The sequence below is a fragment of the Grus americana genome, chromosome 5, assembly GCF_028858705.1.
Source record: "Grus americana isolate bGruAme1 chromosome 5, bGruAme1.mat, whole genome shotgun sequence".
Taxonomy (NCBI): Eukaryota; Metazoa; Chordata; class Aves; order Gruiformes; family Gruidae; genus Grus; species Grus americana.
In genome coordinates, this window is record NC_072856.1 from 45,458,759 (window position 1) to 45,483,544 (window position 24,786).

Genomic DNA, 24,786 nt, shown 5'->3' on the forward strand with positions numbered 1-24,786 from the left:
AGATTTCTGAACTTAGAAAATGCTTAGATGCCTTGTACTACTGAAGCACAGAAGGAGTGGCAGCCTACTATATTGCCAGTTGCAATGTTAGTTCATGTTCCAGAGTTCAGGCAGAGGATACGAAGTCTGCAGTCCTGCACAAGTCTGTTGTAGGTATGAGTGGAGTGTATTGCAATGAAGCTGTTTGAGTAACTGCGTACAAATTCTGGTAAAAGAGCATTGTTAAGATCTCAAAGCTGGGACTTCATAAGCTATGCCCAAGTTAAGTCACACTTAAGTGACTTAATAAGCATTACCTTTTGAGATCTGGAGCAGAAGCAGGGCTAGTTGTTAGACTCTTCTTTCTGTCTCATTGTCTATATGCCTTCCAGTTGCTACAGAAGTGAGCAGGGGCAATACAGGTAAGTCTTGCTTGCCATATGACCTTAATCCTAGTACAGAACCAGGTCTGTTCTGTGCTCCTAAAAAGCAGCACGTGACCATGTAAGTAAAGGCAGTCATAAACTTAATTCTGGGAATGCCTGACTGGGAATCGTAGCTTTGCAACCTTTGTAGTGTTTTGTAACCTTTGTAAACTAATACTTACACTGCTATAGTAGACACCATTACATTATGTATTTAGACTCTCTTAAATAAAACAACAGATAGCGTCTACTCGCAGAGTTTGATCTTTCAAGAAGATAAGTGACATAAAAAGAATGCTCCGAGAAATAAAAAATGGAATACATTTTATGTGCTTAAAAACACATAGGTAATTTCTTTAGAGCTTGATATAACAAACGTACACCTAACATGATTTCAGGCTATCATTAACTTGTGTATTTACTTGTGTAAACAATTTGGAAGTGGTTAGGTGAGAAGTTTTTCATGTGTGGTAGAGTTTGGTTTTGAATTTTGTATCCAAGGTACATATGCGGTTGGGTTGTGCCTGTACATATGCATAGAGAGGGGTAGAGAGGAGACAGATCCATGTGGCTAGCTTAGTGACACAACTCCCGATGACTGGGCAGATGCTCTGGTATCTGCTCAGTGTAATATAAGCATCTAGCTTTTGATTAGTGCATGTAGAGAGAATTTTTTCACATGGCAGGAATGTGATGTGGCTTGCTTTCTTTGGATTTTTTGCCCCATCTTTAGCCTTTTCTTCCTTTGTCCTTCTGTAAATGGAAGGATTGTAGTTTTAATGCTGGTACTTGAATTCATCTCAAGCATGGTGGCTGTTGGTGTCATCTCGCCCACTGCTTTATTCAACCAGCACAATTTTTCTGCATCTGGGGATTTCCTTTCTCTAGTAGTCTTACTTCTCTTAGCACATACTCTATCCAGTTTACTTATGACACCTTTTGCTCTTTTTTTAGCTTTTAATTGTTTCTGATGTCTTGTTTTGTTTTGGTTTTTGCCTCTTCAGTTAACAAACCTGAACTTGGCAAGTGGAGCTATAAGCAAGGGGAACGCAGCCGCCCCACAGAGCTACCGGTCACCGCTCAACAAAAGAGGGTCATTGTGGGCTGTTCAGTCAGACACTCATATAGCTGACAAAAGATCTGTCTCTTCAGCAGTCAGGTAAGTTAAAATTGCTGCTCCAGCTTTTCGAAGAAGAATGCAATGCACTGAGGAGCTCATTCCTAACTTGTGTTTGGCTGCTTGCTCAGAAGATAAAATCTAAGGGCCTAGTACTGGTTCTTCTCAGGACTATCCTAGAAACTAGGCCTGTGAAAATAGAACTATGTTTGCAGAGCTGGCAGGTTCATAGTGAACTAAGGGCATGGATGAACATGTAGAATGAAAGGGAAATGCCTGTTTCTTTTAATCATTTCTCATTCCTGCATCTGTAAGTTTAGGTTTGCTGGTGTTGAGACATATATGCAGAATGCAGACTTATACCTGATACTGCAGAAATCTCCAGTAAGGCCTCATCTTCATGCTTTTTTCCTTGAATATCAAATTTAGATTGTTCAAATATAGAGCAGCATCTTGTAGTGTTTATAAAAGTTTCTTTTTCAGATGACTTCTGTGTGCTCTTTATGAATTTTGGGCATTGGAATTTGTATTTATGGTTGATATACTCATGGGATTCAGGGCAGAGAACTGTGATTCTGCAGTAAAACCATTCTTCCTGGGATTGAAAGAGCAGCAAGATTTACCCCAAGAATTCTGGATCTTGGAAGCTAGGAGCAAGGCAAGCTTGTTGCAGTAGACTAGGCTGAATACAGGCCCAGAACTGCTGGAGATAGGAGTTCTTTCTTTGCCACTTAAGTAAATACTATTTATTCCCTTGCCTAAGCCCCCCCCCCCTTTTTTTTTCTTTTAAAATAGAATAATGGGACAGAACTTCTCCAACACAAGTCTAGGACTGGAAAGCACTGTTTACATGAAAATACTGATTCTTGTCATTGATGCCTGAATGCTACTGGACAATGGAGGGAGATGAGAGAGGCAGATATACAGTGCAAAAGGCATATGACCTAAGTGGTCATCCTTTCCCAAATGGGTCCTTCAATAGGAGGATTGGAATGGGATTTGGAAAGCTCAAGTAAAATTGCTCTTATTTCATCAGCCACTGCTTTTCATCCTGTCTAAAGAAGAGGAATGTGAGAAATGAATTCCTGGCCTGTTTCTGTTCCAGCACAATGTTTGCCTCTGGGGTTTACAGTTATTGAGAGAGGTGGTGATGATTCTGCTCTTGGAGCCCAGCCAGGCGAGCTATTACCTAATCCAAATAAAGAACCTATCCAACAGGTGTAAACTGCCTTCCCCTCCTACATAGCTTGAGAGACCAGCAGAGTGCAGGCTGTCCTAGAGCGTCCGTTCCTTTCTTAACTCTGCTTGCACCTCAGCATGGACTCACAGATGTAGTTGGAGAAGGATTACTCTAGGTAAAAATCTTCTGTTGCAGAACTCTGCAGAAGTCACTGTAATTACCACGTTGCTTTGAAACCATTTCAGTTATACGTTACTTGTAGATCTGAGAACCCACCATTTAACGCCCAGAACTCTGCTCTGAACACCTTCCAGGGCTGTGCTTCATCTAGCACTGTATGCATAGTTTAACACCTTTAGAAATTGTTTTATTTTTACAGCAATCCAGAAGTACTTCAGAATTGCCTGGCCACAGCTGGTATAAGATTCCATCTTCAAACCTTTTATGAACCATTTGGTCTTTCTAGTTGCTCTGTATTTATCCTTAGACCAAGAGACAGCAAGATGTCTTAAGATCCTTTATCAAATTACTTTATCTTCATGGCTGCTTGTATCGAATAGCCAGAATACCGGGAGTTTTATGTAAATCTGGAAATGAAAAAAAGGGATTCTTGAGGTAGTGCTGGATTACTTGGACTGTGAATTTTTATTTAATGAGAGAATTCCAAAAGGCATATCAAGGTCATGATATATGGAGATGTCTATCTTGTATTGTAAATGCCTTTTTTGCTACTTGATCCGTTACATTGGAGCGCATGGTTCATAGAGAGTCATCTGATGGGTGTCAGCCTGTGCTCAGTGCTGGATGACTGAAGAAAAGCTTCCTGTTTTGTTCCATTAAGGTTCTGGTCTATCAGTTGTAGAATTCAGCAAGGATGGAAATGTTTTGTAAATGGGTCTCTTATCTGGCTTGCAACTTGGCTCCAGTTCAAACATCTGCCTCTGAAACTCAGTCCTTACAGTTTTTGTATGGCTTTGTGGTAAATCTAAGCCATTTTAGTGCTGCTGAGGTTTGTTTGAATGCTTTGTTTCGATGCTTGCAATATATAGGATTCAGACTATTCTTGCTGACAAATATTCCTCCTCTTTAATCCCTGCTCCCCCAGTACTGACTTGTCTAAATATTTCTCAAAAGATGTTTTCCCTTCTTGTTGAATTCTTTTGGCTCTATGAGATGAGGTGCCAAATCAGTAGTCGGCTCACCAAAAGGTAAAGGAGATTATTATATTATATTATAAAGACAGAGAATGGTTCTGGATATGTTAAAATGTTATTTTATAAATCTGCACTGCTGTGCCTTTTGAGGTTTTCTTGTTACTTTCTACAAGCATTGGCGCTATTCCCACTCAAACGATGGTTTAGGCTTTCACTGTGCCCCAGACAAAGAAGCCTGCAGGGCTACACAAGAGGTGAGATGTTCCAAATTGTGCATGGGCTTACTTCTGACTACCTAAACGTGGTTACGTGTTTTATAGTAGAAGTATTTAAGATTTCCATATATAATTTTTATCATAATTTTAGTAATGTAATGTGAGGATAACAGATATGAAAGTGATTCCTCATTATCCAGTGAAACTAATTTCCAGTCACTGAAGCCAAGACCTTACCAGAACTGCCTTGAAAAAGCATTCTCTTGAAAGCATTCTGAGGTGTATAATAAAGGTAAAAAATCAGTTGTATAAGAGAACGAAGCTTGTTGATTCAGAACCTAAACTAACTTTTGAGTACCTGTTGGCAAATAGTTGCATAATCCCTAGTGGTGGGGACGGTTGATGTTCCTAGAAGGCTCTGGCACTGCACTCTGCAGCTGCTCTGTCACTTGTGTTTTTTGGAAAAAGACAGTGGATTTCTCCTCAAAGAATAACTTGTCTCTGCAGGTCACTTAATCTCCAAGACCTGGACCAAAGCTAGTGAGAAAGATTTCTTTCTAACTGGTAGAGATTTCTGTTTTCAGTGGGCACCTTGGATTCAACAGCAGCCGTGCTTGCCCATGGTCATCTTCTAGAACTCATATGGGCAGTCTGCTGGCAAGAATTCAGCAGTGAAATGATCAGTGTTTTCTCAAACCTCTGTTTCATTAGCTGCTTGTTCTTCCGTAACATGTTTCTCAAACCTGAAGACAAGACCAACCTAGCTCTTCTAAAGTACTCAGTATATTTTTTCCTTGGATCTTCTGACAGATTTATCTAACTTGGTTAGGAGAGGCAGGCAAGCAAGCTTCCTTGTCATCAATCAGAGGGTAGAATGGCAGTCCAAATCATACCAGACAGCCCAGGAGGGCTACTGCAGCCAGAAACAAGGGATTCTCCTCTTCTCATTGCTTGACATGCCCAAAATACTTCTTAGCTCATAATTTCAGCCAATGTGCTCAGGTTCATCAAGCAATGATGTTTTGTAGGCAGGCTGTCTAATCTGGGTTAAATTGTATTAAACCAGACTTTTCCAATTTTCTGATCTAAGGGTTTCTAAGTTTAATTTGCTCTGGTGTCATTCTCAGTGGTAATAACAGCAGCAGCTGCTCAGGGCTTCACGGGCTGCATGCACATACCTGCCATATGTCCAGGTTCCCAAGCAGGCTCTGCTTTGTGAATTTTCCTTTTTTATTTTTCCTTGCCTGGAAGTATCGAATGGGGTGGGAAATTAGAAGATGCTGCCCAAACATTTGGCATCTCAAGCTTTCAGGAACTGCACACAGTGTGCCTCGTGTCTGGAAATTCTGGAAATATCTGATGTGCAGTAAGCCTGCAGCTTTTTGAAAGAATCGGACTTCATGCTCATTCACAGCATAGTTAGAGCACTCACATAGTAGGTGCTGCTGGGTCACGTTGCACATACTTACTGCTCATGTACAAATCAACTGAACAATATGGGTGCAGGAAATCCAGTACCACTTAAAACCCTAGTTTCCTGTGTCTGTTCCAATAGCAAATATGTATTTATTTGTATCACAAAAATTCTACACAGAAAAATGATTGTACACTCCACTCTCTTGCACACCTCAGCTCACAATCTAAGACCCTTGTGCCACATCCCCTGATAATCTTATACTGCTTTTGCAGTCTCCCAAATCAGGACCTTCTTTTTAATCACTGGCCTGCCTTAGCCTCGGCTCAGTAGTGGATACTTTATATCCTCCTTCCCCACCTAGTGCCTACTACTGCTTCATGCCAGTTTCATTTACTGCTAGGGATATGTGTACTACATGTTTTAGGTTTCAGATGTTCTGCTCTGATCACAATAAGTATATATCCTTTGGACTTGTGAGTCCAAGAGGAAGAGTCTCTGATCTCTTTTGAGAGTTTGTTCTGTGCTGGTTTAAGTGGCTTCTTCCACTGAAACTTTTGAGTTTTGCCAGAAAGACCCCAGACAACTATCACAGGCTAATTGTGGTTGACCAGTCTTGATCCTTTGTGTCAAAGGGGCAGCTTGTTGCATTTGACATAAAGAGAAGGTGAAAGTGGCTTTGTTTTCTCAGTTTTTATTTGAAATTTTGGAGGTATGGAATGTAAAATAAGAAATCAGGCTTGGACCCTGACTAGACCGGGCTCTGAAGAGCTATAAGAAGAGTGATACTAGAATAGCCAAGAAGTGTGCTAATATGCAAGGTGAGTCTCTCAATGACAGAAGAATGATGGGACAGTCTTGCTTTTTTGCAAGACTTGTGAGCTAGGTCAGGATGGACTTAGCATGGCAGAAGCAGCATGGATGTTGCAGTAGGAGCTGTGGGAAAGAGCAACCTTACCTATGGGGTTGCACCTAGAAGTAAGGAGGAGAGAATTCCTGGGGATCTTAGCAGCTAACACCAAGTTTTGCAGCTAACACCAAGTTTTTATAAGAATAAATCTATTTATCTTTGTTACATATGTGTTGCCTTGTAGTTCTGCATCTTAAGGGTTGATAGTGACTTTATTCTCTTCCAAATCATTTGTTTCAAGCTCCCTGCAGTCTCTTGCAAGGCAGAGGCTGCCCAACTGCTGTCCTGTGCCGCGCTTGCCAAGTGGTCAGAGCCTATTTGTTTGCACAGCATCTGGGTGCAAGCTAACTTGGAGACTGTGCTGCACTGATGCCTCTGCAGGAAATGAAGGGAGAAAGCAGCAGGCACTGAGGGCTACACAATAGGCCTTCAGTGCAGCTTGAACAAACTGTGTTGACCTTTAACACCTCCCTAGCTGAGCAGCACAGAAGTGCCAGAGCAGCAGCAGCCCAACAGCACTGAGTCCAGCCCTGTGCTAGCATAGTCACGTGTCTGTTCCTTGCTCCTCGTACTGCCTGTCCTCTTCTCTTTTCTCTTTACCTCTTTACCTTAATGCCTGAATTAATTCAATTTCTTTATTTGAGGTGGAGGAGTAATTGAAGGTGGGTACAGGGATATTCTGTGACTGATCCCCTGTCTGCATCTCCTCAGCAGCTCTTGTAACGTTGATTCTGCCTGCCGTCCTTGAGGAGCAGCATTTCTGAGCGCCCCAAATTTGGGGTTTGGTCTATTATTACCTTCTGCTCAGAGGAGTTTTGAGGAGGGTGAGCAAAAAGTAAAGTACTGTCGGAGTAGTTGTATGTTCTTGCAACTCATCCTGTCTCTAGTTTGTGCATTTCTTCCTCTACCCGTGCATATTAGTGCTGTAACAGCCTTCCCCTGCCTCAGCAACCTCTTACCATTTTTTATTTTTTACACATCTCCCAGGGTCACCGGTGACAAGTTGTTAACTGTGGAAGTGAATTGGCTGACTTAAGCTTCAGAAATACATGGCTTGCCTTGTATTATTATTTTTTTTCTTCTATATATATTTTGGTCACACTAAAGAAACTTGTGATGGCAGGTCCAATTACTCTCCATCCTGCTCGGAAATCGCCCTGAGCCTCAGCACCATGGGTTGGCACAGTCCTGAAGGATCACTGCTTCCCACAGCTAGGCCTTGGCTCTGTCTGTCTAGAGCCTCCGGGAGAGGAAAGGCGGAAAGCTCGTGACTTGCCCAGACAGTCTGAGGCCTGGCCCTGCAGCCTCAGCTCCCCAGACGCTGTTGAGTCGGACTTGGCTGGCAGCCGCTGTGCTGTTACTTTTCCGAGGTAATAAGTGAGATTAATCGCAGGACCCTTTCCAGAGGCGAAGGGGGTTTGGGCCGCATGCAGGGAGAGTGTAGGAGCCAGTGCTGGGGCTGTGAGCCGGAGGCGAGAGCTGGGGCCTCGCAGCAGGGTAGAGTGGGGCACTGGCAGACTTATGCGAGTGTGGCCTCTGTTCTCAGCTACTTCTGGGAGGCTTCGCTGGAGCTGCACCTGGGGCCTCCCATGGGCTGGCTCTAGCTGAGCACAGGGGGCATGACGTCTGCATTACCTGTGCCTGCTGGCCTTGGGCAATTATGGGTTTTGCAAATAGCTCTCTAAATTTGAGGGGGGCAGGTTTCTCTTTGACTGCATGAGTTCCTTTCAGAGAAGAGATGAGGATCTTTCCTGTTATTCCCAGCAAGCAGCCCATGTTAGTAGGTGGAGGAACGCAACAGGGGTTTCATACCTTCACCCAAGCCAATACTGTGCAATGGTTTTGGGTTTTTTTCATTTCAGCTGCCTCCGCAAACTGACCTTACCCTAATGTAAACATAGGATTTGCCATCTTGGACCGGGTTGCTCATCTATGTAGTTCTCACATCCTGTGCTTCGGAGCAACTACCACCACGGTCTTCAGTAGCACAGAGAATATTCTGATGGGCAGCAGTGAAATTCCCTATCTGCAGGAGAAGCTTGCTTTTATCCTCCAACTACAGTTGGGTTATAGTTCTCACGATATTTTTCGTTCTACATAGTCTAGTGTGGATGTTGTTGGTAATAATATATTTTTACTTTCTGGAAAAACTGTAGTCTCATTGAGCTGTAGCAGTGAGCTCCACAGGTGAATTACATATTATGCAAAAGCTTCCTTTTTATATTTTTCCCCAAATTTGCCAAAAGTCTCTGCACCCTTATTACATGAAGGCAAACAGAAATGCTTGATTTATTTTCTGCGCTATTTATTCTCTGTGTTTCTATCATCTCCCTTCTTATTTGTCTCTCCTAAACTAAACAGTCCCATTCTTTTCAAGTTCTAAATGGAATGCTTCCCAGTCCTCTAATAATTGTCTGGCTGTCTTTATAGAGATGACAAGAAATGAAAACAGTACATGAAGTAAGAGTAAGACATTGGTTTTCTGTAAGTAAGACTATTGTATCTTTACCTTATAAATCATAACTAACATATATTAATATCTTGCTGGCTTCTGACCATGCTAAACACTGAATTTTTTTTATTAATATGCAGTTGTTTTTCTTTGATTATTGCAGTAAATGTAAAACTGAGCAACAGGTATAGGCAGTTCATGCTGATAAAATTCTTTTTTTTTTTTTTCCCCCTTCCTCACCACTGAACTCTCCTCTTCCTGCTTTCAGCTGCCACCAGTGGATTTTGTTGGCTGTGACAGAAGTCACATGCTGTTTTCTGTTCTAGTAAGCATCTAATTCAATATAGAACAAGTTGAAATCTTTTAGTGTCTTGCACTACTTGACTCATGACCTCCCCACAACCTCCCTGATCTTAGATCTCTTTGAAATATCCTGTGCAGGTTCTAGATATTTCATGTTGCGAAGTGACCAGCAGAACTCCTTTTCCTCTGCATTTATTTAAACCTCCCAATCACTGTTAAAATAGTTGCTTTCCAGAGTGGTATTCAGAGGGTTAATGAGGCCGTAGCTCTCATGGGGGAGATCGACTCTGCTGCTTACAGCCTTCTAGGAATGAAGGGACCGCCATAGTCTGGTGCTCTGTGGGAGCAGCTCTGGCCACAGCAGCCTGTCTCTCTAGAGGAGTTCTGAAAGGGTTACAAGGGAGCCTTGGCTGTTTCTTTGAGCTATTTGGAAAGGATGGGCCTCAGACAGCTTGGCAGGAACCTGGGGCCCTGTTTTTTCCAGCCCAGCCCTTCCTTCTGCACAGAGCTGTCAGGGAATCCCACGAATGTCTGGTTTCTCCCCTTTCCTAATTTTTTTTAGCAATATTTTTATCCGTCTCTGGCTCTTCCCCACACCAGGACCTCAAGTTTTGTCCATTGATTGGTCTTGCAGGTAGTGAGGTAGAAATGAAAGCAGTGTTACCATGCCATAGCTGTTGGAATTAGTTCACAGTTGTGCAGCTGAGAAGGGCATTGGGAAGTTTCCCAGAAGAGTGTCCTTTCTGGCGCTGATCTTAGGGCAGGTCCATCTGGCCTAAGAACAGAGGGATTGAATGGGCCCATCTTTGAACTGTGCTATTCCTGTGGGTTGCAGTGAGGCACTTTGAAATCTCAGAGCTGCATGTGCTGTATCCTCCCTACCAGACACACAACAGAATGCTGCTTTTGTAAAAATGGAAATCCCCTTTTTAAGCCAGGCTTATGAAGGACAAGACAGGTTAGCAACTTTTCCTTCATTTGCCTCATGCTCTCCAGGGCTGTCCTGAAGTTGAACTCATTGTGAATATTTTGAAGATTTCCAGGTCTGCCTGATACCTTTTCACTTAAAAAAATGGAGGTGTCTAGAGGGTAGTGTTAGAAAGGAAGTCTGGTTACTGGTGAGAGCAAAGGTCTTGAACAGTTATGTCGAAGTCATTGGTGTTGTACAGCTGAGAAAGAACTTGAATTAGGATTAACTTGCTATCTCAGTAAGCCCTGTCAGATGTTGGGAGCAGGGTGTGATCAGAGATCCATGTGGAAAGCCTTTCCAGAAGGCAGCCCTCATGTGGGGCAGTCCCTGGACAACTCTCTGAAGTCAGCAGCCAAAGGGCCTGGAGTCAAGCTCAGATGATTAAAGGGTTTCAGTAACCAAGTACAAATGCCAGAGCAGGAGGTAGCAAAAGGGGCCAAAGGGTTTTCCTTCCTGCTAGGCTTTGTTTTGCGGCTACCTTCCATTGTACAGTGAAGTTTCCACCACCAATGCACATTCACACTTTCCATCCAGCCTGAGGTCATGCTTTAGCTTGGCTTGCTCAGGATGAGCATGGTGCTCTTTTTATCCTGTGATATTGTCCTGGTTTCGGCTGTGATAGAGTTAATTTTCTTCCTAGTGGCAGGTATAGTGCTGTGTTTTGGATTTAGGATGAGAATAATGTTGATAACACACTGATATTTTGGTTGTTGCTAAGCAATGTGTACCCTAAGTCAAGGACTTCTTGGCTTCTCATACTACCCTGCCAGCCAGGAGGCTGGCGGCGCACAAGAAGCTGCGAGGGGACCTGGCTGGGACAGCTGACCCCCAACTGGCCAAAGGGATATTCCATACCACGTGACGTCATGCTCAGTATATAACTGGGGGGAAGCTGGCCAGGGGTTTAGACTGCGGCTTGGGAACTAGCTGGGCATCAGTGGTCTGCAGGTCGTGAGGTATCGTGCTGTGCATCACTTTTGTGTATTCTTTTATCATCATCATATTCCTTTTCTGTCATATTAAACTGTCTTTATCTCAGCCCATGAGATTTACTTTTTTTTTTTTTCCCTCTGGTTCTCTCTCCCATCCCATTGGAGGAGGGGCGAGTAAGCAAATGGCTGTGTGGTTGTTTTAGCTGCCTGCCAGGTTAAACCATGACAGTCCTTTTGGCACCGAATGTGAGGCACAGTGGGTTTAGATAACAATAAATCTGACCATAGCACATTAGAACAAATTTGTTAGCGCTGCGGCTAATCCAACCCCCATGACAAGCGGTGCGGCTGCTCCAATCCCCATGATTGGCGCTGCAGCTGAACCAGAGAACCAACCCATGCCGGTATCAGTTTCCCCTACACACAAGAAATACACAAAAAATCAGCTCACTTAGTAAGGGATGAAGATGAACCAGGGTCATCATGAGAACAGGAGGAAGAGGCAGAAGCAGAGGTAATCACCCGATCCCTGTTCCTGAGTGAGATACATGAAAAGATTTCATCCAGGCAACCACATTATCACCTGACTGCTCTGATGCTGGGATAACAGGACCAGTAGCCTGGAATTAGAGGGTAGGGAAGCCAGTTGGGATCCCTGTCTAGGGCAAGGGGCATAGACAAGGTGATTGGGGAAAAAGACCCAAGCCTTCAGCCTCTGGAGGCAACTTCTGTCAGGTGTGAAGGAAAGGTATCCTTTCAAGGAAGATGTATGTTGTCCAGGCAAGTGGACCACCATGGAGAGAGGCATCCAGTACCTGAGGGAATTAGCTGTGTGGGGGAGAGTTTATTTTGACCCAAACAACATGCAGTTACCTACAGATCCAGATGAAGTTCAGTGCATGTGATCCACGTGGCAGAAGCTTGTACAGAGCGCACCATCATCATACGCCAACTCATTGGCAGTAATGGACTGGAAAAGTGAAGAGAGGCCAACTGTGGATAAACTGGCTAGCTGACTCCAGCGATATGAAGAAAGTCTCTCTTCCTCCCTTGTCTTTGCTGTGGAGAAACTGTCCTGGAAGGTCCAGCAATTCAGAGAGGATATGTCCTACTCCCACCTGTATGGACCAGTATCTCAGCTGTTAGGAGCAAGCATTCCTCTGCTTGAGAGGATATAGAGGGTACACACCACGAGACCCTGTGGTTTTACCTGCATGACCATGGGGAGGACATGAGGAAGTGGGATGGAAAAACCTACCTCAGCCCTGCAGGTATGAGTACATGAGCTGCATGGCAAAACAATCACAAAAGGGAATTCTTCCAAGAAAAATGCTGCTCCAATTTCCAGCGGGCAGTTCCTCAGACAGAGTGGAAGACCTGATCAAGCTTCTGATCCTCTTGAAGGGACTTCTACTCCATTTTTACAAGGAGTGAGTAACAAATACTCTAACCAGGATTAGAGGGGCCCTGCCTCCAGCCAGGTAGAGAAATGAGATAACCAGGTTTATTGAACTGTGTGGATTCAGTGGCCGGGCACATCAGACCCTCAGGAGCATAAGGCTCTAGTGGCCACCGGTGCACAGTGTACTCTAATGCCATGAAGGGGCAGAACCCATCTGTATTTCTGTAGTGACAGAGAGATCCCAACAGTTGACTCTACTGGAGGCTGAAGTGAGTCTAACTGGGAATGACTGTGAAAAGCACCCTGTTGTGACTGGCCCAGAGGCTCCATGCATCCTTGGCACAGACTACCTCCAGAGAGGGTATTTCAAGGACCCAAAAGGGTACTGGTGGGCTTTTGCATAGCTGCCTTGGAGACAGAGGACATAGAACAGTTGTCCACTTTGCCCAGTCTCTTGGAGGACCCTTCTGTTGTGGGGTTCCTCAGGGCTGAACAACACCAGGTGCCAATCACTACCACAACAGTGCACTGGTGGCAATATCGCACCAATCAAGACTCCCTGATTCCTGATCAGCAGAACTTGCTCACCCTTTAACAGTCCCATATGGCCAGTGTGGAAATCTAATGGAGAGTGGAGGCTGACAGTAGACTATTGTGGCCTGAATGAAGTCATGCCGCCGATAAGTGCTGCTGTGCCAGACATGCTGGAACTTCAATATGAACTGGAGTCAAAGGCAGCCAAGTGGTATGCCACAATTGATAATGCAAATGCATTTTTCTCAATCCCTTTGGTGGCAGAGTGCAGGCCACAGTTTGCCTTCACTTGGAGGGGCGTTCAGTATACCTGGAACTGACTGCCCTAGGAGTGGAAACACAGCCCCACCCTTTGCCATGGACTGATCCAGACTGCACTTGAACAGGGTGAAGCTCTGGAACACTTGCAGTACACCGACATCATTGTATGAAGCCAGGCAGCAGAAGTCTCTGAGAAAGGGAAGAAAATAGTCCAAATCCTTCTGAAAGCCAGCTTTGCCATAAAATCAAGTAAGGTCAAAAGACCTGCACAGGAGATCCAGTTTTTAGGAATAAAATGGCAAGAATGGCATCATCAGATCCCAATGGATGTGATCATCAAAATAGCAGCTATGTCTTCACAGACTAGCAAAAAGGAAACAAGCTTTCTTAGGTGTTGCGGGTTTTTGGAGAATGCGTATTCCAAATTACAGTCTGACTGTGAGCCCTCTCTATCAGGTGACTTAGAAGAAGAACAATTTCAAATGGGGCCCTGAGAAATGACAAGCCTTTGAACAAATTAAACAGGAGATAGTCCATGCTGTAGCCCTTGGGCCAGTCTGGGCAGGACAAGATGTAACAAATGTGCTGTAATGGGTTAAACCATGACAGATATAAATGGGAATTCCCTGTCAAAAGCACAAAGAAACACCTTTCCTATCCCTGAAAGTGTTACTCAGCCTTTCCTATGAAGATCCTGCTTTGTCATGTAATTTCCCCCACCTTTCAGACTGGAGGAGTTTTGTAGCTGACACAGGAGTTTGTGAATTGTATGCTGTTGGCTCTGTGACAGGCTGTTATTCTCTAGGGCTTCTCTAGGCTGCAGGTATCAAGCAGCAGCTGTTTGTGAGCCATGTGGGGCTCCAGCATTTAACAAAAACCTCTTTTGAAAAAGGGGGAGGGGAAAAAAGAGGTGTAAAAAAAAGTCAGGAAGTATTTCAGCTTCCCTATGCATGTGGTGACAGCTTTGATGATTGCATTCACTAGCTCATAGGTTTTTGAAGTGTTATATATATTGTGTAATCTGAAGAAGATGGGGCAACCAGAACTCTGCTGTGGAATGCCAGCTTTTTTTTTTTTTTTTTTGAATAATGTGAGTTATAATAATGAGTAACATTTGTAGTTAGTAGTACTTTCTTAGTCTTTACCCAACAGTGTATACTATCAGCCAGTGAGTAGTTTGACCAAAATGCTCTGGGTAAGAGGACTTGGTAATGAGCATGAAAGCATTTTGGTAGCTCAAGAAAGCTGGTTACTGGATTGACCAGAACCAGTGCCAATCACAAAGATTAAGTGCACTGTTAAAGGTAGGTTTGGCAATGTTAGGATGGAAATACCGATGTATCCAGAGGCCTTTATCATGAGCAGTTATTTCTAGGGTTTCATTCTGTAAGAATAGTTGAAAGATGGATATCTTCTTTAAAAAAAAAAAAAAAAAAAAAAAGGCAAAAAGCTAGGTAGTGCTTAAAGATACCACAGTTTCCAGACGCTCTCCTATTGCACTCACTGAACTTTTATTAACATTTCTCATCCAATTACTATCCACAGCAAACCAGGTGGGGGGAGGCCAAGGCAGCCTGGCTGATCCAAGTCTACTGAAAACTGGCACTGAGACAACAACCTTTAGTAAAAGGAATTTCAAAGTGAGAGCGCCCTAGCAAAGACACTCTTTACGTTCCAGCTGCTGGTATCCATGATGTTGCATGGTTTCTTTGCTTGAATTTCAGATTGCATCTGGCTCAGTAAATGTCTTCCATTGCCCTTTTTATCTTCCTGCTGTCTGGCACATGGGACTTGACTGAAAAGTTAGTCTAAGAAGATTGTTATCTGGCAGTGCTGCACATGCTACTTGGCAGCTGTCTGTCAGGGTTGCTTACCCTGGGCAAGAGTCATCCTTTGGAGCAAAAGGGCTGTGGCTTATGTGGTCTTAATCTTTTGTATGCATAAAGAATTCTTTATTTGCTCATTGCTGAGAAAAAAAAATATAATCTTCTCTGTGAAGAATGTAGCCATGTTGGGCTGTGAATGTCTTCAGTGTTGAAAATTGAGTTTTCTTCAAAATTCAGCTCAGAAAACTTTCAGTTTGGTAGACTATGTGAAGAGGAGGAGGAAACCTCCAGTCTGGACCATCTGTTTCTTTTTTGATACTGGGATAAAGATGCTGATGAGTAAAGAGGTGTCAGCTTCTCTTCACTTAGCATTTGGACAAGCTGCAGATGCTGAGACTTGAAATTGAGTAGATTTAAGAATTTTCTTTCTTGCTGCTGGTGACTGAGTGTAGATCCACAAGGAAGTAACAGTCATACCAATGGAGGCTTTGCATTCCTAGAAACTGTTTGAACTTTCAGATCCACATCTATTTTTACAACTAATACAGCATTTCCGAGATTTCTGTTTTCTGAGATTTTTAGCTACAGAACAGCATAAATAGAATAATATTCTTTATATTAGTCAGAAGCTCAGGTTTGACACCTATGTTGGTCTTTTCTGGCACTGATGAATAATTATCTAGGATGTATGGCTTCTATCACTTATAAACAATAATTCTGAATATTAAATGAGAGCTTTCCAGTACTCGTTAAAGACAACATACTACTTACAGTGTAGTGACTTCATTTCCCACGGCTGTTTCCTAAAAGTTCTCTAACTGTGGTTTTAGAAAAAACTTGAAATAACATGTTCTGTTCAATATATTTGTGATCTCAGCTCCACTAGAAGACACTTGAGTGTAAGATTCTTTGACAGTCTCATGATGCTAAAGATTTTGGTTTCTCTGTAAATATCTTCTGGTGGATGATAATTTGAAGAGCAGGTAAAGGCTTTCCAACTCAGGCAGTGAACCTAGCAAAGAGAACACAATCTCATCTGTTGTGAAGAAATCAACAAAGAAAACAGTGTATGTGGAAGATCTAAGCACAGGCTCTTGAAACTCTGAGAGCCCCAAAAGCAATTCTTCAGAGACTTTGCCGCTCTTAAGATGAGGTGTGTTGATAAACACATGTCTTTATTAGAAAGAACTGCATATAATATCTCCAGAATATTCTCCAAGAGTGAGATTTTGGTTCCCACTGACAGTGATCCCCCTAGCCTTCTGTTTTTCAAAATTCCTTACCAAAAAAAAAAAAAAATCAAGAAAGTTTTTAGAGCTTATCCCTTATGAACAGTTCCAACAATGACTGCCTATTAAGATTTTTTGGATCAGCTGCATTTCATAGAATCACAGAATGGTTTGGGTTGGAAGGGACCTCAAAGATCATCTAGTTCCAACCCCCCTGCCATGGGCAGGGACACCCTCCACTAGACCAGGTTGCCCAAAGCCCCATCCAGCCTGGTCTTGAACACTTCCAGGGAGGGGGCATCTATAACTTCTCTGGGCAACCTCTTCCAGTGCCTCACCACTCTAACAAGAAAGAATTTCTTTCTAACATCTAATCTAAATCAGCCCTCCTTCAGCTTAAACCCATTACCCCTTGTCCTATCACTCCATGCCCTTGTAAACAGTCCCTCACCATCTTTCCTGTAGGCCCCTTTGGATACTGGAAGGCTGCAATTAATTCTCCCCGGAGCTGCCTTTTCTCGAGGCTAAACAATCCCAACTCTCTCAGCCTGTCCTCATAGGAGAGGTGCTCCAGCCCTCTGATCAACTTTGTGGCCCTCCTCTGGAGTCTCTCCAGCATGATGTCTGTCTTGTACTGGGGCCCCGAGCTGGACGCAGTACTCCAGGTGGGGTCTCATAAGAGCAGAGGGGCAGGATCACCTCCCTCACACTTCTTTTGATGCAGCCCAGGACATGGTTGGCTTTCTGGGCTGCAAGCGCGCACTGCCGGCTCATGTTGAGCTTCTTATCAATCAATACCCCCAAGTCCTTCTCCTCAGGGCTGCTTTCAATCCATTCCTCACCCAGCCTATAGTCGTGCTTGGGACTGCGCAGACCCACGTGCAGGACCTTGCACTTGGCCTTATTAAACTTCATGCAGTTCACACAGGTCCACCTCTCCAGCCTGTCGAGGTCCCTCTGGATGGCATCCCTTCCCTCCAGTGTGTCAACCACACCACACAGCTTGGTGTCGTCGGCAAACTTGCTGAGGGTGCGCTCGATCCCACTGTCCATATCACTGACAAAGATGTTAAACAGTGCCAGTCCCAGTACCGACCCTTGAGGAACGCCACTCGTCACTGTTCTCCACTTGGACATTGAGCCGTTGACACTCTTTGAGTGCGACCATCCAGCCAATTCCTTATCCACCGAGTGGTCCATCCATCAGATCCATGTCTCTCCAATTTAGAGACAAGGATGTCGTGCGGGACAGTGTCCAATGCCTTGCACAAGTCCAGGTAGATGATGTCAGCTGCCCTTCCCTTGTCCATCAATGCTGTAACCCCGTAGTAGAAGGCCACCAAATTTGTCAGGCAAAATTTGCCCTTAGTGAAGCCGTGTTGGCTGTCACAAATCACCTCCTTTCATAGAGTTTGTTTTTGAATATTGGGTACTTGCTAATCTTTCTTCAAATTCGAAAACCCTCAAGAAGGAGCTGTGTTTTAATGTGGAATTAATTTCATTAAAAATCCCTGGGAACAATAACTTTTTCTGTTTTCTCTTAAAGTTCACAAATATTTTATTTTTTAATTTTAATTTATATAAATAAATGCATATAATATATTTAAAAATATTTATTAAATAAAATAACTCAATAGGTACTGATAAAATAATTTGAAAGCCCAGTTTTAATAATTGGATTATTCTAGTATATTTCAAGAAACTTGGATCTAACCCATTTTTAGTCATTTAAATATTTTGTCCTTCTGTTTAGGATATTGTTTGCATAACTGATTTTGGATTTTTCAAAGGTCAGAGTCACGTTTTCATTTGTTTCTGAAATTCCACTTTCCTGCTGCTGCTGATTTAAATATGAAAGTATCCTCTACTATCTCTGTAAAGAGAATGAAAGTTATGCATGAATTTCTAGGTTGTTTTGAGGCGCAGAGGACAGAATATGATTCATGTAGTGCAGTGGTTTTCTTTATTGGTATTTTCTAAACAGAACAAATTCTTTGTTAACATATTATGATCTCTAAAGCATTACAGAACCTGAATATGTGAATGTAGACATTAGGCCTCTGTTACTGAGGAGCATTTCTGTGAAAGGAAAGAGAACTGTAGTGCTGGATATTTTGTTGTTTGCATGTCTCACTCTGAAACTATCTAAATTCCTGATATCATGTAACTTCATAGATTGTGAATTGTTCTGCTTGTTGCCAGAGAATGCATGGTTGTTTGCATTTGGTTTATCAAAATCTCACTTTCGTGTCTATGGTGTATCTTGTTTGGTAGCAAAACTAGGTAACAACTGCTCTTGTCACTTACTTTCGGGTTTTTTCTAATGTCTGTTACTCGCCTTTATGTTGAGCTCGCTTACTGTTTTACACTCCAGCTAGTCTCTAGAGAGCCGTAAACACAGTACACAACATGAAGGTTAACCTCTTTGCAAATGTTACTGTGTTCAGCTTAAGCCATCTGGAGGCTGTGTTTGGACTCTTACTTGTCTTTACTACAGACTCATTTTCTGTGAAATGTACCAGTTGTGGCCTTTGTGAGAAAAATCTACTCTGTTTAGAACACTTGCTGAAACATCACAAAAGGCATCAAGTATAAAAAAGTGGCATATAATGGTGATTTCTTGATTGGACCCTGGACGCTATTGTTATTGTCCTCTCTTGATGTGCCTTATCTATGCTAGGAGGGGATTCTTGAAAGGACATTATTCCACTAAGTGGCTGGGATATTTTAGTCTGTCCTTATAAGGGTTTAGCATCTGCAGCTGCATCTTTGATGTGCTCATGCTTAGCATTACATGCAATCACTTGGAGAAATTCTTGAGGTAGTGATTCCATGGTTCCCATCTGTGTTCCTGAGTCTGGGAGCTTCTGACTAATTATACAATTTTCTCTGTACGCTGTAGGAAACAATTCCATTTTGGCTCTAGAAAAAGGGTTTGGGTTGGACTGGAATATAGGATTGCATAACTTTTTTTTCATCTTTAACCACAAATTCCTATGAAAGCTATTGTACTTCCTCTGAAGATACCTGCTCTTGGCTTTTGGTTTCCAGAGTCATTACAAATATTCAACACCCATATACAGTCCAGAAGACCTAGCAATTGAAAGGCCTAGCTAAAAATCAGTCATTAAGGAATCAAGCAAAGCTTCATCCCTAAGGAAACAGCACCATCCCTAGATTCCTATTCTTCTCAAACCCCGAGGGGAAAAGATGGATATAGCCTGCAGTTGGGATGACCAGCAGAGCTGGCACAACTGCATCATAGACTCTTCTGTCCACGTTGGAGGACGAAACATCACACATATGGGTGCTTGTTCAAATGTCAGAATCTAAAAGCTTTTTTTCTAGGTGCTGCAACTAAAACCAGTGCTTACAGTCTCTATCTACCTCCTAGCCTGCAGCTGTAGACGGAGGCAGAATTCGCACATAAAAGACTTCAAGCTCTAGGCAATCAAAGTAATTTTTGTGCAATTTGAGCATCATTTGCAGACAGGGTCTGACAGAGAGGGATCTTTGAACAACTCCTAGACAAGCCTGGGAACTGCCTTTTAGAGTGTGCCAGCTTTTTGCACAATACAATATAATTATCTGAACATCCTTTTACTCATCTTCCTCTAATGATAGACTTTGCCTGTCATCAGATTTAGCAGTTTCCTGGAGAAAGATGTCATTGACTCAGTTTACTGAGGTAAGCCCGGGCCTTTTCTGTAGTTTCAGAGGTATAATCATAAACTCCCCGTTCTCTGTGCTTGATTGTGGTCTGTCAGCTGGCCTGCTTGGTCAGCACGTGCCTCACAGTCTGCTGGGGAAAGAGGGAGACAACTGAATGATTTGGGGCTCTCCCACAATTTTCCACTCCACCACCTGCTTTGGAAGTGGCTGTAGATCTGCCAAACATGCTGAAGTGGTTAAGTGTACCAGCTCCTAAAGAAGCTGAAGGGGAGGAGTGGTTCTTGCCTGATGGGTTTTCAAAGGGAGCTGAGACTTTGAAGTTCTGTTTTAGCAGCTGCCAGGTATGCTGCCTCAGCCCCGTGCAGCACTTCTGCCCCCAGCCTTCATGTGTTGCATTCTTCTTTGCAGTGCCAGGATGGGGAGAGGGAAATAAAAGAAAATTAATTAAACCAAGAGTGTGGGCATTAGCAATAGTATTGCTTTATTATGTTTCATTCTTTGAGTTATAATGCCTTGTGCCACGTGTAAGTGAAGCACCTTGCACTTGCTTGGACCTATTAGAGTAATTTATTTCACTTTGGTTCCTTTGCCTTTCTAATTACTGCTTCCTCACCTCTCTTCTGCTTTATGTCCCCTCCCAAAATAATCATAGTAATTTTAATCTTTTGTTCTGTAATGGCCACATAAAATAGGCAGAGATTTACAGCCATGATGCCGCAGAACTCCTTGTGGAGACTAGGGGGACCAGGTCATCTTTCCAATAAGGAAAGAGACAGAAATGTGGTGGCTAAACCAAGGCTTCATATAAAGCCTCTGTTAAAGCAGGAACAGACACCACTCACTGCTGTATCTGCTGGAGGCAGTTAGCTGGGAGCTTTCCCTTTACTCATCTGACTCTTCTCTGCCAGAACCAAGATGCTGTAACTCAGTTTATTCCACTGAATATTGAACTTCTTTAGTATAATGTGAACTCCTCCGTGATTTTTCTTCTTGAAACACTGGGTTACTGGAAGTGCTGCAGGCTGAGCTCTGTTTTCAAGGCGAAGAGATAGATAGATCCCAATAGGAGGTGGGAATTTATGGAACAACATTAGGAGTGGAATGGGAACCATATTCTGTATAGCTTAAAACAAAAGACCATCAAGGAGGCCAAAATTGTCATAAACTGGAATAGCCTCTTCTGGCAAGGCAACACACTTCTGTGGTATTAATCCTTGGAGGACAAAGTGCCAAAAAAATGGGGATATTCTTGCTCTGGAGTACTTGAAGAGCTTGCTTTTCCAGGTGAGGCTTTACAAAAATAAAAGTCTTTCCACTCTCTTCTTGCCGTTCTTTATAATCCAGTCCTGGTATGCCATCACCAGTTTCTGCAGGCAACAGAGAGGGACAGATGCATAGGAAGTTTTGGGAAGGAGGTGCAGTGTGGGGTTTTTTGTTCCGGTGCTGGCTATAGATTTTTCTAAAATGTTTTCTCTTTCTGTATTAAAAATTGATAACATGTAATTCAAGATTTAACCTGCCATTCTGTTCTGAAGTTATTTTTTAGGCTGCATTTTAGCTATCAACAAAATAGAGCAAATTTGTTTGAAAAATACCTTGTGCATTTTTAGGGCAGAATTCTTTTTCTGAAAAGTAGTTTTCTGCAAGTAGGGTATCTCTGGAGGGTTCTTAGAAGGAACACTACAGACCTGGAAAATTTCTGTCAGTTTTAGCTTGAGAAGAGCATTGCTAGGAATTTGTGCTGCCTTGGTTGAAATAAGCACTTCCAGAAAGTATCTTCCATTACCTCTAAGGTAGTTGGGTGACCAGTTGAGTGATGGAAAAATAGCACTTGGCTTTTACAGTACTAATACAGTGTTGTGTGGCCATCATGAGGCTTGCAGGGATTCAAAAAATGCGAGCTGTAAAACAGTGAGCATCACAACCCTGGAATTGCTTTGGTGCCAATGTGCCATGCTGCTCTTAGGATCGCTGAAAGTCTGTATGTCATGGTTTGTGTGTAGTGTCTGTGGTCTCTGTAGCAGTAGCCGGTTTGTTTTTTTTTTTTTTCCCCAGTGTGTGTGATAGGATGTTTTTGTCTGTGCAGCACATGCAGTTACTGGGTGACCTTCTGCAATAGGTAAAACTCACGCTACTATTCTTTCTTCCTTTGTGGATCTGAGTGTATTCCACCACCACCTCTGATTATATTTTATGTAATCGCTTTGTTACAGACTTTAGAAAGCGTGTGCTGATACAGTCACTTCTTCCTATTATTTATCTAACCCATTGTTAAATGTTCAGGGAGCCACAGCAGGTGAGTTGATCTTTGAACAGGAGGTGAAGGTAAAAAATATTTTCTCCCTTAACTCCAGCATAACAGAACCACAAAAGGAACCCGAGGAGGAAAATGTTCTGTTTAACAGGTGGGAGATCACTCTCAAATCCAGTCTATTTCTTGTCATACCTTGTTACCTTACCTAAATCCACGTGAGGGACAAGGAAAGCAGAAACTACATATGGAATCAAGTTTTTAACATGGGGAAGAACGGTGGAGATGCCTCTTTGGCCAGCATGTAAGTGCCATCGGGCTTAGGGGACTGTGTAAGTCTATCTTCTTTTTATTGGGGAAACTCCTTTAACTTCATTACATTGGAGCTAGGTTGATAAATTTCAGTTGTCTAAGGGAAAAAGTCTCTTGAGGACCTTTACTCTGCCCTTGTATCAATGCTTGGGGAATTATCCAAAAACAAGAAACTGTTAACCACAAGCATACAGCCTCACAGCAAGGACCCAGAGAAGTGACCTTTAGTTCTTGTTTTGTATTCTTTTCTTGTTTTACTGTACTTCAGCAGCTAGATGTTACACAGCTTTAGTTGTGCTACTGAATGGTAGCTGCAAATGCATCTTGCTGGTTCCATGCTGCTCCTCTACCTCTCTTAGCTGGAGCATTTCTCCTAATATGACTGTGGCCCAGCTAGCTTTCAGGTGACACTTTCAACAATCCCTGATTAGGCAAATTTGTACATCTTCATTCTGGAAGTGCAGAACAGATTCTGGCCTTCCCTTTAAGTATATAGGTTATAAATGTAGAGGTGTTGCTTCTTTTGTGAAGTTCTGTTATCCGGCTATAATTCTTGACCTTAAAATTTATAGGCATGATGTCAAGGAACTGTATGCTTCAGCATGCTTCGCCCCCATAGACCATCTAAGCTGTCAGATTTATCAAGTCTTGTCTAAGAGACAGTCATCAGAGGGTCTTCATCTACCACATAACAAGATAAGTGTACTGGATGTCAATCAAAGTTGATTGCTTTCATGAACTTCAGTGCAAATTTTGTGGAATCTAGAGGCTTGTTGTGTTCTGTAGAGGTTTCTTTGTGTACTCTAATATTTAGCCAACAAAACTTCTGAAGTTAGGAGCATATGACATTTCTACTCCCTGGTCATACAGTACAACTAAAGTAATTTGGGCCTCAAGTAGTGTGACACCTGGACAGCACAACCCTGGAGGAACCCTTAAGGCCCTGTAGTGCAACGCCATCCCGTGTTGTGTCTTTTGAAAGGCTGGTGGTGGCAGGGGCATTTAGCTCTGGGCAAGGGCAGAGCGCTTTGAGTACTCTCCCTCATCTCATGAATCCTAACCCTATGAAACTCAACAGCCTGGTTTTTGTTTGTTTGTTTATTCTTCTCAAGTGCTCTAGATTTCACCAGTTTAGCCCAACTGTAACTTTTCACTTGCCTCTTGAGACTTGAACAAGGGACCAGAGCTGCTTTCTTCATTCCCTGTTCTATTATTCAGTGGGATTTTGTAGCTGCTGCTTGAGCACATATAGCAAAGAGCACCACACTCTGGGAAAGCCTACGCAGGAGGAAACTTAATGGAAAATATTAAGGAGAAAAAAATGTGTTTGATGGACTTTTAATATAAAAAAGGGGAAAAAAAGAAAAGAAAAGGGGAGGGGGAGATTTATTCACTGTAATAGGAACCAAATGTTGGCTGGGACAGCAGCTGCACTCTCACTTTTTCCCTGTAAACTGTGTGAGCGGCTTTTCAAAGGAGGCATTACAGGGTGCAGGGCTAACTTACTGGTCCTGACTTAACCCTTGCCTCTCTGGAGAGAGGTAGGGAGTATGGGTTTCCTGGAGAGATTAGTGACTTTAATTACAGACCCAGTCATAAGCATATTCTAGACAGATAGTGGTGTCCATTTACTGTTTTCATCCTCATGTGCAAAATCTGCTTGGATAAAGCACTAAAAAAAATATATGGCCAGGAATAGAGCCCATGAGTCTTATCTAGTTTGGTTTTCAATAGACTTGCCTACATTGATAGAGGAAAAGTAGAAGAATGTCAGTACAAGTCATGTTTTGTGTTGATCCACTTGATCCATGCTAGGATTTTACAGTGGAACCTCTGCAGCGAGGAATACCTTTCCCATCTCTGGAAGTGGTGCAGTATTGCATCTAAGCTTCTGGTACTTTGAATTCTGTGGTGTGTGGATATTCACCCCAGAAACTCTGCCCGGACTAGGACAAGTGATCAAATTTAAGGTGGCACTTAATACATTGTCTAAGTCTGAATGACTTATCTTAATCAAAGCAGAGCTAGACAGTACAGTGCGGTAACTTCACTCAGAGTCCACCTGCTCTGTCTGAACTTCATTAATTAGTTAATACTTTAAAATTAGGGGGAGGAGGGGGATGGGACAACATGTGTGTCAGATTTAAGCAGGTAATCTTCCCCAAAGCTTCCTTATGAGAGCAAAATGATACCAGGTTTCTGTGTTGGTCTCATTGTACGCATGTCTTGCTGTTAAAATATTTTTGCA

At 42.8% G+C, this 24,786-nt stretch overlaps 1 protein-coding gene across 3 annotated transcripts in view; it reads left to right on the forward strand.

Annotated features, from left to right (window-relative positions):
* TTLL5 (tubulin tyrosine ligase like 5) overlaps nt 1-24,786 on the forward strand; it is a 150,404-nt gene that overhangs the window by 80,588 nt on the left and 45,030 nt on the right. For all 3 annotated transcript variants that reach the window (XM_054827980.1, XM_054827979.1, XM_054827981.1), the window contains one exon: nt 1,409-1,563. In XM_054827980.1, the coding sequence (XP_054683955.1) occupies nt 1,409-1,563 (155 nt within the window). The remainder of the gene's footprint in view (nt 1-1,408; nt 1,564-24,786) is intronic.